A 12,671-nucleotide genomic window follows, 5' to 3' on the forward strand; every position below is an offset into this window, starting at 1 on the left:
ATATCCCTCCCTCGCCCGCCCTCTCGCGCGCCCCAGCACTCCCCCCCCCCCCCCCCCAAGCACCAACTTAACAAACAAGGCAGCCTACAGTTTCAGACATGAGCAGCGGGCAGACTTGCCCGCGTTACAGTCGTGCTTGTCCCCCCACGACCATTGCTGCCCCCCCTCCCCTCCCCTCCCCTCCCCTCCCCTCCCCTCCACCCCTCCCCTCCCCCCCCCCCCCCCCCCCGGGTTGCTGCTGCCACGACCCCGTACGCCTATCTCTGATCTAAAAAGTTAAGGAAAGGTTGCCACCGCCTGGAGAATCCCTGTACCGACCCTCTCAGGGCAAATTTGATCCTTTCTAGCTGAATATAGCTAGCCATATCGTTAATCCAAGTTTCAACGCTTGGAGGCCTCGCGTCCTTCCATTGAATTAATATCCTTCGTCGAGCCACTAGGGACGCAAAGGCCAGTATTCCGGCCTCCCTAGCCTCCTGTACCCCCGGTTCTACCCCGACCCCAAAGATTGCAAGCCCCCATCCTGGTTTGACCCTGGACCCCACCACCTTCGACACCGTCCTTGCCACCCCCTTCCAGAACCCTTCCAGCACCGGACATGCCCAGAACATATGCACATGGTTCGCTGGGCTTCCCAGACATCTGACACACCTGTCCTCACCCCCAAAGAACCGGCTCATCCTTGTCCCCGTCATGTGAGCTCTATGCAGCACCTTAAATTGAATGAGGCTCAGCCTCGCACACGAGGAGGAAGAATTGACCTTCTCCAGTGCATCCGCCCACGTCCCGTCTTCTATCTGCTCTCCCAGCTCCCCTTCCCACTTGGCTTTCAGCTCCTCCCCTGATGCTTCTTCCGCCTCCTGCATTATCTTGTAGATGTCTGATATCTTCCCCCCTCCGACCCAGACCCCCGAGAGCACCCTATCACTCGCCCCCTTACTGGGGAGCAGGGGGAACCCCTCCACCTGCCGCCTAGCAAATGCCTTCACTTGTAAATATCTGAACATGTTTCCCGGGGGGAGCTCAAACTTCTCCTCCAGCCCTCCCAGGCTCGCAAACCTCCCCTCTATAAACAGGTCCTTCAGCTGCCGTATGCCCACCCTGTACCAGCTCTGAAATCCCCCGTCGATGTTCCCCGGGATGAATCTATGGTTCCCTCTTATTGGCGCCGCCAACAGACCTCCCATTTCCCCCCTGTGTCGCCTCCACTGCCCCCATATCTTGAGGGTGGCCGCCACCACCGGGCTCGTGGTGTACCTCGTGGGGGGGAGCGGCCATGGTGCCGTTACTAGGGCCCCCAGGCTTGTGTTGCCACAGGACGCCCTCTCCATTCGTTTCCAAGCTGCCCCCTCCCCTTCCATCATCCACTTGCGCACCATTGACACATTTGCCGCCCAGTAATACCCCGAGAGATTGGGTAGTGCCAGCCCACCACTGTCCCTACTCCGCTCCAAAAAGACCCTCCTCACCCTTGGGGTGCCATGCGCCCACACGTAGCTCATGATGCTACTCGTCACCTTTTTGAAGAAGGCCCTAGGGAGGAAGATGGGCAAGCACTGAAATAAAAACAAGAACCTTGGGAGGACCGTCATTTTGATTGACTGCACCCTCCCCGCCAGCGACAACGGTACCATGTCCCACCTCTTAAATTCCTCCTCCATCTGTTCCACCAGCCTGGAAAAGTTCAACTTGTGGAGGGTCCCCCAGTTCCTTGCCACCTGCACCCCTAAGTACCTAAAGCTCTTTCCTGCTCGCTTGAAGGGGAGTCTCCCAATACCCTCTCCCTGATCCCCCGGGTGTATCACAAAAACCTCGCTTTTGCCCAAATTTAGTTTGTACCCCGAAAAGTCCCCAAACTCTGCTAATAGTTCCATTATCTCCGGCATTCCCCCTTCTGGGTCTGCCACGTACAGCAGTAGATCATCCGCATACAGCGATACTCGATGTTCCTCCCCTCCCCTAGTCAGTCCTCTCCACCCCCCTGAACCCCTCAGTGCCATCGCCAACGGTTCAATCGCCAGTGCGAAAAGTAGGGGGGATAGGGGACATCCCTGCCTGGTCCCTCGGTGGAGCCCGAAATACTCCGACCTCCTCCCGTTTGTCACTACACTCGCCGTCGGGGCCGAGTAGAGCAACTTCACCCACTTAATAAACCCTTCCCCAAACCCAAACCGTTCCAACAGTCTCCCACAGGTACTCCCACTCCACCCTATCGAATGCCTTCTCCGCGTCCAGCGCTACCACTATCTCAGCCTCCCCCTCCACTGCCGGCATCATAATTACATTCAGCAATCTCCGCACGTTCGTGTTGAGCTGCCGCCCCTTCACGAACCCCGTCTGGTCCTCATGGATTACCCCTGGCACACAATCCTCTATTCTAGCTGCCAGGATCTTTGCCAGCAACATGGCATCCACGTTCAGAAGCGAGATAGGCCTGTAGGACCCGCACTGCACGGGGTCTTTATCCCGCTTCAATATCAGGGAGATCAGAGCCTGCGACATTGTCGGGGGCAGAACCCCCCCCTCTCGCGCCTCATTAAAGGCTCGTGCCAGTACCGGTCCCACCAAGTCCACATTTTTCTTGTAGAATTCCACCGGGAACCCATCTGGCCCCGGCGCCTTCCCCGCTTGCATCTGACCTATTCCCTTGACTAGCTCCTCTAGCCCTATTGGCGCCCCCAGCCCTTCTACCAGCCCCTCCTGGACCCTTGGGAACCTCAATTTGTTTAGGAAGTCCTCCATTCCCCCTCTCCTCGTCGGCGGCTCAGACCGATACAACTCCTTGTAAAAATCCCTGAAGACCCCATTCACTTCTTGCCCCTTCTGCACTACCTTCCCGCCCCTCTCCTTCACTCCCCCAATCTCCCTAGCCGCATCTCGTTTGCGAAGCTGGTGTGCCAGCATCCTGCTCGCCTTTTCCCCATACTCATAGGCCGCGCCCTGTGCCCTTCTCCACTGCGTCTCTGCCTTCCTGGTGGTCAGCAGGTCGAACTTGACCTGCAGGCTGCGCCGTTCTCCCAGCAGCCCCTCCTCTGGTGCCTCCGCATATCTCCTATCCACTTCCAATAGCTCCCCCACCAGCCTCTCCCTCTCCTGCCTCTCCTTTCTTTCTCTGTGTGCCCTTATGGAGATCAGCTCTCCCCTGATCACTGCCTTCAGGGCCTCCCAGACCATCCCCACCTGCACCTCACCCGTGTCGTTCAAGTCCAGATAGCTCTCAATGCTCTTCCGGACCCTTTTACACACCTCGTCGTCCGCTAACAGCCCCACATCCAGCCGCCACAGCGGGCGCTGGTCCCGCGCCTCCCCCATTTCCACATCCACCCAATGTGGTGCATGATCAGAGATCGCAATGGCCGAGTACTCAGCTTCCCGTACCCTCGGGATCAGCCCCCTGCTCAACACGAAGAAATCGATTCTGGAGTACACTCTATGGACGTGGGAGAAAAAGGAATACTACCTCGCCCTCGGCCTACCAAACCTCCATGGGTCTACTCCTCCCATCTGCTCCATATACCCCCTCAGCACTTGTGCCGCTGCCGGCCTCCTATTGGTCCTTGAGCTCGATCTGTCTGGCCCGGGGTCCAGCACTGTGTTAAAGTCCCCCCCATGATCAAGCCCCCTGCCTCCAGTCCCGGAATGAGGCCCAATAGGCGCCTCATAAAACCCGCGTCATCCCAGTTCGGGGCATATACGTTGACCATCACCACTTTCTCCCCCTGCAGCTTACCCTTCACCATCACATACCTACCCTCCTTATCCGCCACCACCTCCTCCGCCACGAACGACAACCTCTTTCCCACCAGAATCGCCACCCCCCGGTTCTTTGCGTCCAATCCAGAGTGGAACACCTGTCCCACCCACCCCCTTCTCAGGCGAACCTGGTCCACTACCTTCAAATGGGTCTCCTGTAACATTGCTACATCAGCCTTCAGTCCCTTCAGGTGTGAGAATACCCTTGATCTCTTGACCGGCCCATTCAGCCCCCTCACGTTCCAAGTGATCAGCCGGGTCGCGGGACGACCCACCCCCTTCCCCTGCCGATTAGCCATGTCCTGTTCCCTGCTCGCCCCGGGTTGACCCTCCCCTTCTGACCCGCTCCCCATGGCGATGTCCCCCTCCCCCCACCTCTCCAGTCCTCCACTTCCCGTTTCTGGTCTTTGCAGCAGCAACCCGGTGTCCCTCCCTAACCCTCCCCCAGGCTAGGACCCCTCCTAGCCGCGATGTACCCTCCATCGTACTCCCGTAAGTCAGCTGGTTCACGCTGACCCGGCTGCTCCTGCCACACTCCGACTCCCCCCGGCTCGGGGGGGGGGGGGGGCCTCCCCCCCCTTGCCACTCCTCCCTGGCCCCGCTCCAGCGCGGGAAAGGTCGCCATTGCTAGCCACGCCCCGCACTCCTCCCCTCCCCCCTCCTCTGCCCCGCGCGCGGGAAAACAGAGGAAAGCCCGCGCTTTCGCCCTGCCACACCCCACCCCGCCATCTTCAGTTCCACCCCCGTCCCCGTCCATGCCTGTAAAGAGCCCCCCCAGGAGCCTATATCCCCGATCTGCTCTCCCCCCCCGTCCCGCCTCCCCAACTTAACATTATAAATAACAGATAGATAACCAATAACAATGTACTTAACAGTCGCCCTCTACCAAACAGCATAAATAACCATAAATAACCATGAATAACCACAATAACAATAACTAAGGGAAGTTGGCAAAGGGGGGAAAAAACATCAGAAGAAAAACCCCCAGCAAGAGTTCAAGACCCAAACAAAGAGTTCAGCTGAAAGTACCCGAGCGGCTACGGCCGCCAAGTATCCCCTGGGTCTAATTCGAGTCCAGTTTCTCTTCCTGTACAAAGGCCCACGCCTCCTCTGGGGACTCAAAATAGTGGTGTTGGTTCTTGTAGGTGACCCACAAGCGCGCTGGCTGCAGCATTCCGAACCTGATCCGTTTTTCATGTAGCACCGCCTTCGTCCGGTTGTACCGGGCCCGCCGCTTTGCCACCTCCGCACTCCAGTCCTGGTAGACCCTCACCATCGAATTCTCCCACTTGCTGCTCCTTTCCCTCTTGGCCCACTCCAGCACTCTCTCACGGTCGCTGAGTCGCTGGAACCGCACCAGCACCGCCCTCGGGGGCTCATTTGCTCTTGGCTTCCTAGCCATGACCCTGTAGGCCTCTTCCAGCTCCAGGGGCGAAGGGACGGCCCCTGCCCCCATCAGGGAGCTCAGCATTTCTGCTACATATCCCGGGAGGTCTGACCCCTCCAGGCCTTCTGTCAGGCCCAAGATCCTCAGGTTCTTCCGCCTCATTCGGGTATCCAGCTCCTCAAAACGGCTCTGCCATTTCAGGTGGAGTGCCTCGTGCACCTCTACCTTTCCCACGAGGACCGTGGCCTCCTCCTCCCTCGCAGTCATCTCCTGCTGCAGCTCCCGAATCGACGCCTCTTGGGTCGCCTGGGCTCCCATCAGCCTGGTGGTCGTCGCATTCATTGACTCCAAGAGCTCCATTTTCAGCTCCGTAAAGAAGCGCAGGAGAGCGGCCTGCTGCTCCTCCGCCCATTTCCTCCATTCCTCGGGTGTGCCACCGGCCGCCATTTTGGTCTTCTTCCCCCGCTTTTTTTTGGGAGCTGCTGTTGCTTTCTTTACCACCCCACTCCGGGTACCGACCATAAAGTTGGTCTGGTTCTCTTCAGGGAGCCTTCCCCCACCGGGATTTGTCCTTACAGCGCCGTTGGGGCCCTCCAATCGGCCCGAAAACACCTTTGTAGCAGGAGCAGCCAAACGTGCGACTTAGCTGGTCATAGCCGCAACCGGAAGTCCCTCACTTTTATTTAGGTGAAAAATTGTTTTATTATACAAATAAATTAGGGTTTGAAAGATTCTGGGAAAAGTTTCCCAGCAAATTCTCTGTTTGGAAGCCAACTTTATTTCATACCTTTCGGGCACAGAATGCTTCAGAGGAATCACAGGCCAGAGGCATTCAAATCTTTGTTTGGCCTAGTAGTAGTGTGGCAAAGGTGGGGTTGAGGGGAGAGACGGAGCTTGCTGAATCCTGACTGTCACTCTGAATGTTGGGAATTACTTATCAATTGCAGGGAAGGCAAGGTCCATTCTTGGGAGGGGTGTTCTCTTAGCTTAGTGATGCCTATGATCCAACGATCCAAGGGCCAAAGTCCACAATGCTGAGGAGTTACTGATCTGTCGGGGGCAGAGGGTCATGGTATTGAGCCTCAAATGCTTGATTGACTTTATCTGGTGCAGACACTCGTCCGCCACCCCAATCCCGAACCTGAACAATCACACGGGAGGCCGCCTGCCATCTCAGTTGACGAGCAGAAAGACGACTCGCCTTCTCCCTATATTTGTTCATTACCCTCCTCAAGCGCTGCAACTGGTGCATTGCCTTATCAGTGGATATAGGTCAAACTGAACCTGCAGCTTCTTCCTACTAGCCAGGAGCTCTTGAGTAGGGTCACTAAAATATCTACCATCTACTTCAAGATCTCATTTGATTTGATTTGTTGTCCACCAACCTTTGGTGTTCCTTCCTTGCCTCCCTATCCACCTGCACCTGATGGGAGATTATCTCCCCTCTCACCGCCACCTTCAGGGCCTCCCATAATACTGAGGGTGAAACCTTCCCATTTTTGTTCAACACCACACGTTTGCCACCTTCACACAAAATCTCAAATCTGCCAACAGCCCCACATCCAAACTCCATGCCGGCTATTGAACCGGACCCGTCTCCAAAACCACATCAACCAGGTGAGGAGTGTGGTCTGAAATAACTATTGCGGAATATTCCGCTTTCCTCACCCCTGGCAACAAAGATCTCCCCATCACAAAAAAGTTGATTCTCGATTACACTTTATGCACCAGAGAAAAGAAGAATAATTCCCTACCCCCAGGGTGCAAAAACCAACATGGATCCACTCCACCCATCTCCTTCCTAAACGCCATCAGTACCGTTGCTGTTTAGCTCACATGGCTAATCGCTGGCTTTGAAAGCAGACCAAGGCAAGCCAGCAGCACGGTTCGATTCCCGTAACAGCCTCCCCGAACAGGCGCCGGAATGTGGCGACTAGGGGCTTTTCACAGTAACTTCATTTGAAGCCTACTCGTGACAATAAGCGATTTTCATTTCATTTTTTCATTTCAACTCCGAAGGGACCAACAGCTTTGGCTTAGAATGATCCAACTTAGAATTCAAAACATAATTCAAATCTCCCCCCCCAAGATCAACTGGTGTGTGTCCATGCCTGGTATGGCAGCCAACATCCTCTTCATAACTCCACACTGTTCCAATTTGGCACGTACACGCTCGCCAATACCACCGATGTACCTTCTAACATCTCCATAACTATGATATTCCTACCACTCTGGTCCGTTACCACCTTCCCCTTCTGAAACTGAATTATTTTACTAAAGTTTTGCCATCCCCATGCCGTGCTGTTAAAGCCTAAGTGGAACACCTGACTCAACCAAGACACAGTGATGCGGATGAAGAACATGAGGTGATTTTTCCCAGAGGACAACTGCCAAAAGCTGGCACTAGATTTACAGTAACTTAATTGCAGTATTAATGTAAGTCTACTTGTGAGACTAATAAAGATTATTATTACATACTTGCCAGAAGGGACGAGTCAATGGAGAGATGCAACCAATATAGGCTGGGCAGGGAAGGCCACTGGAAAAGACAAGAACTGATTAATTGAACAAGATCAGGGGCAGCAGGATTGGAAATGTGAAGTGAAAAAATGGAAAGCAAGAAATTGTAGTGTGAGTTCAGACAGTGGGTCTGGGACTGAACATGTCTCCAGGAAGAGATCACGGACTGTCAAAAGAATACATGTATATCGGAGGGGGAGATCAAATAGTAGCAGTCAGGAATGAGATAGAAGGCAGGATAGAGGACATAGTTTAACAAGGTCAAGGAATATTGCACAGACCAAGAATGCCAGAAGGAGCTAAAGCCCATGTGATCAAGAAGTCTTAGTGGCTAGGAAAACATTAGGAGACAAATTAATGAAATATGCCAAACAGCAAGAATTACACACCTGGAGAGAATTTGGGGTTTACATAGCAGTGCAGGATAGGAGACAGCCAGCCCTGCCACGCCGATGAATATGCATGGGAAGGGATGCTCCCTGATGCGACTTGTAAGACTAAAGCCAGTCTAGTCGCATGAGAGTTTGAATAAAAGGTGGGTGACTAAAATATAAGAGCAGATGCACCTACGGCAGGAAAGAAAATTTTGACAACCATCTTTGCTTTGTTAGCAACAACTTCTTGAGAATGCAAATCAATTGCTATTTAGCTGCCTTTTTGCAGAGAGACCAGCTTCAAAGGGAAGTTTTACTCAGCACTCCAAAGGAGGTGGCAAATGCAGAAGGGACACTCTGGAAGTTAAATAAATTCACAAATACTTTAAACAACGCTTCCAGGGTGTGATATTTCTCAGTGAGGCCTGTTTTACTAAAATTGGACTGTCTACAGTTGAAAGCAGACCCTGCAATATTTCTTGGCACCATTGGGAAAGGAACTTTCCAGCATCTTCAAGATGCATGAAGATTACTTTTTGTGTGAGTGGGCGCAGTGAATTTGAAAAGATTGTCATTGATGGGCTTAGAACAGAGTTCAAGATTGGAAATCAGGCCTCTGGAGCCTTTAAATACAATGGATTGGAAATCAGGCAGAGTGAATCGAATGTGACTTTGCATTAGTAATCCTATTTTGAGTATGCTAATACCATCGCAGTTAATCATGAGATGGCCTCCCAGAGATACAGTGGTATCCAAAACTTAGCTGGAGGGGCTGAGAAGTCTAACTGGGCAAATGAATTGGATGAGCATACAAACAAGCTGGATGTCGGTTTTAATCTTTTAGAATTGAGTACGGCAATGAACAATCCGAAGGTTGATGGTGTTATTTGGGCAAATAAAACATAAAAAAATAAAAAATGAAGCATTATGTCTTGAAACTCCCATCTTTGGCTCTTGCATGGAATACAAAACTAATTGATTTTAGTGATGTTTGTTATGCAGTGATGGGTTTTCACATGCAGGAGGATTTATAATATTTTTTATGAGGGAAAGAAGTAAATATTGACCTTTGCCGTGGGGAGCTAAAAACATTTAGAGACTAGTAAAGAGTACTTTGGCAGCAGAAACTCTCGCCCTTGTTGAGGCAATAGACATGGCATTCTTCATATCGAAGATACTGGAATAAATTCGAACTACAAAAGAGGATTTAGTAACGATACCTTTTGAGGGTTACATAGACCCTCAGTCACTTTCGGATCATGTGCAAAGTGAATTAATGAAAAAAGATTGCGAATCAATATTGTGGGGGCGATTCTCCGATATGGTGGCCAAGTGTTCACGCTGTCGTGAACGCCGTCGTGTTTCACGACAGCACAAACAGCACGACCTATTCTGGCCCCTATAGGGAGCCAGCACCGTGCTGGAGTGGTTCATGCAGCTCCAGCCTCCTTATGGGCGCCGTGCCAACCCGCGCATGCGCAGTTGGGCCAGCTCAATCCTGCCCATGCACAGTTGGGCTGCGCCATCCTGCGCATGCGCGGGGAATGTCTTACGCACTCCAGCCCCGACCCAACATGGGGTCGGTGTTCAGGAAAGTAGGCTCGGGGGGGTAGAGGCCGGCCCGCTGATCGGTGGACCCCGATCGCGGGCCAGACACAATCGGAGGCCCCTCCCACCAGTGAGGTAGCCTGGCACGGGTCTAGGAGAATCGCCCCCCTGTACGTCTAAAACAAATGTTCAAGATCAAAGAAATCTCCAAACTTAATTGGATTGATACCAGCCATCAATTGTCTGATTATCTCACAAAAAGAGGAGCAAGCTCGGAAAATTACTGGACATTCTCAAAGAGGGACGTCTTTTGATATGAGGAGCTTTAAGTGTTTTTTTGGTACATTTTTATATATTTCTTAAAGAAGGGGTAATCGGGAAGGTCAATTGTATGAAATGTAACTTTGTTGTTTGTATGATATAGTTTATTTTGATTGTATTATATAGAATGGAAAAACAAAGATAATTTTTATTTCTTTGTTCCATCTAAGGATTACTTTCAGTTAAAGAAAGAGGAGTATCTGTTAGGATAGGACATAGTTAATAGTCAACAAGTGATTAAGGTAGTAATTAGAGATTAATTGGCTCAGCACATCACTGGTTGCAACTAAAGAGGAAATAGGCCACAGTATCTATATAGCTGATCCATATCAGTTTCTGGTCAATGGTAACCTCCAGGATGTTGATCGTGGGGAATTCAGCGATGATAATGCCATTGAATTACAGAGGAGATGGTTAGATTCTCTCTTGTTAGAGACTGTCATTGCCTAGCACTCATGTGGCATAGATGTCTCTTTTTACAGCTCATTGTACTCTTCACTTAATAGGAAAATGAACTTCAAACAAAAATGATCAATGCAGGTTTACCCTATGGTTATGAATATCTTGGAAACACTGACCGCCTTGTTATCACTCCACTTACAGACAGATGCTACAGGTGAGCGCTTTTGCATTTGGTTCTTGAATAAACAAAGTAGGATACAATGCTATGAAATATTGCTCAGATATGAATAAGAATATGATGTACATTTGGATAAATTATCTTAATCAGTGAACTGATGAGCAAAAGCAAAGAAGTAGAAAACCGTACCTGGATACAGTAATCCCCAAGATATATATTAAAGTAGAATTTATAGTGGCTCTCCACTTCTCCACATAATCTCTGGTCTCATTTTGATTTATTAACAAAGCAAAACTGCAGAATAACAAGGAAGCATTCCTTGTAAGTTAACTCATTGACCTTTGTTTCACATAGTCCCAAATTATGATGTGCTTGAAGGTCAATGTCATAGATTTACTAGATGTTAGTTCAGCATGTATGTTTTTCAACCATAGAATATTTTGGGAAAAAAAATCAACAAATACCTAAAAGTATCAAATCATGACACAAATACTTTTTATATAATACTGAATGCATTTAATGGAGTGTGCTTAATTATTTTCCCGATTAGATTTTCAACATTTGTTTCCAAAAACTGCTTGGTTAAACTTCTATCATGCACCTTCTCCACTAAAGTGGTTAAATTATGGACATAATCAAGAGCTTCCGCCAGAGAATTGTCCTTCAACGATGACATGATGGTTGCCACATCTGCCATCATTGTCAGTCATCAGCCTCAATAGACTAGACAGAACCCCAGGATTAGAACATTGTCTAACAGTTTGGCACCAAATTATCCAGACTCCGATGCCTCTTCATTGTGAGTGAGAGTCAAAAAAGTGACATAATGACATAAAAACAAACCAATGGAACCATTTGCTGGCAGGAAACTATTGCTTTTTAAAGCTATTTCTCCATTTATTTCACAAGTGGGGAGATGTGTTGTAGTGGGAGACATCAGGGAGCAAAGTTGCTACATTAAGCCTAAATTCCAATGAAAAATATTGTTTATGCATCGTATATTTTAGAAATTAAAGTTTTTCCTTTTATTTTATCCTTTAGAACATTCTTTCTGCAATCTTCCTGTTACTTTGACCCATGTATTTATAGTGTAAACAGTACAATTGGCTTCTTCTCAGCCCTATTAAACATTTGGAACAAACGGCATGTCATGGCGACCGACTCCATTCGCTTCTTGTTCACTATCTGAGGCTGGCCAGACTATTTTCAAACTTGGCATGATATTGAACTGAGCACCTTCATAACATTGTCCATTTCTGCCTGCACCTCAGCTCATCTTCTGCTGAAATCTTCATCAATGCATTTTTTACCACGAGGCATGGCGATTCCAATGCTCTCCTGGCCATCCTTCAAGGTCCGATGTTCGACTGGGGGTAGGGTGCAGGATGAGGCTGAGGTGCGAGATGAAGCCGGTGGGGATGTGAGTTGACAAAGACGATGGGGGCAATGTAGGAGAAAGAATAAGGTCAAAGGCTCACAGTGGCAGTCAGAGGGAAGGGGGTGGATGAACAGAATGAACAATGGAAGGCGAAGGGAAGACCGAAGGGAGGGAAGCTGGACCCCGACAAGGCTGCATGATATGAAGACAAACAAGTGTCTAATGGCTAGTACGTGTATTACTGGGAGGGGTAGCATGCAGTCTGCAGGTTTTTATGTAGGTGACTGTTAATGTGGAATATTAGGGATGGTTTGTGTTGAATCTGCCAAAACAGCATGCATGAAATGGCAGGAAGAAAACAATGAACAAGGATTATTAGCAATACAATCAACTCTCCATTCCTCGAATGGTCTCCCTCCTCGACCTGCTCACAGGTCAGGGTTTTTATACTAGTAAGGGCTCGCCTTTTTAAGGGGAAGCCCCACCCCCATTATTGGGGATGTTCATATTCCATGGAGGTCATGGGAAATCGGATTGTCCTTGGTCATTGACATCCATGGGGGTTATAACACTCCTTCCCCCCCCCCCACCAAAGTCCAGAGTGACATCCAACGCCAAGGGTCTCGCAGCTTCTTTGTCTGGGGCTTTTGGTCGTCGTCTGTGTGTCATCCAGAGGTGTATACCTGACCGGAGAGTGGTGCTTTCCCGAGGAGTGTCTGGGTGGCGCTGGAAAGCTTGCTCAGTTGTGGGACCTGACACAACAGTTTCCGGCGGCAACAAAATGTCCATACCTGATTCGGAATCAGAGCT

The 12,671-nt window shown here is 50.2% G+C and overlaps 1 protein-coding gene across 2 annotated transcripts in view; it reads left to right on the forward strand.

The window, feature by feature from the left end:
* Nucleotides 1–12,671, forward strand: part of dnah7 (dynein, axonemal, heavy chain 7) — a 498,762-nt gene that overhangs the window by 172,243 nt on the left and 313,848 nt on the right. For both annotated transcript variants that reach the window (XR_005459743.1, XM_038789116.1), the window contains exon 23: nucleotides 10,410–10,519. Coding sequence is in view for 1 of the 2 variants with exons in the window: in XM_038789116.1 (XP_038645044.1) it covers nucleotides 10,410–10,519 (110 nt within the window). In the remaining variant the exon portion in view is untranslated. The remainder of the gene's footprint in view (nucleotides 1–10,409; nucleotides 10,520–12,671) is intronic.

The sequence above is a fragment of the Scyliorhinus canicula genome, chromosome 2 (assembly GCF_902713615.1).
Source record: "Scyliorhinus canicula chromosome 2, sScyCan1.1, whole genome shotgun sequence".
Lineage (NCBI taxonomy): Eukaryota > Metazoa > Chordata > Chondrichthyes > Carcharhiniformes > Scyliorhinidae > Scyliorhinus > Scyliorhinus canicula.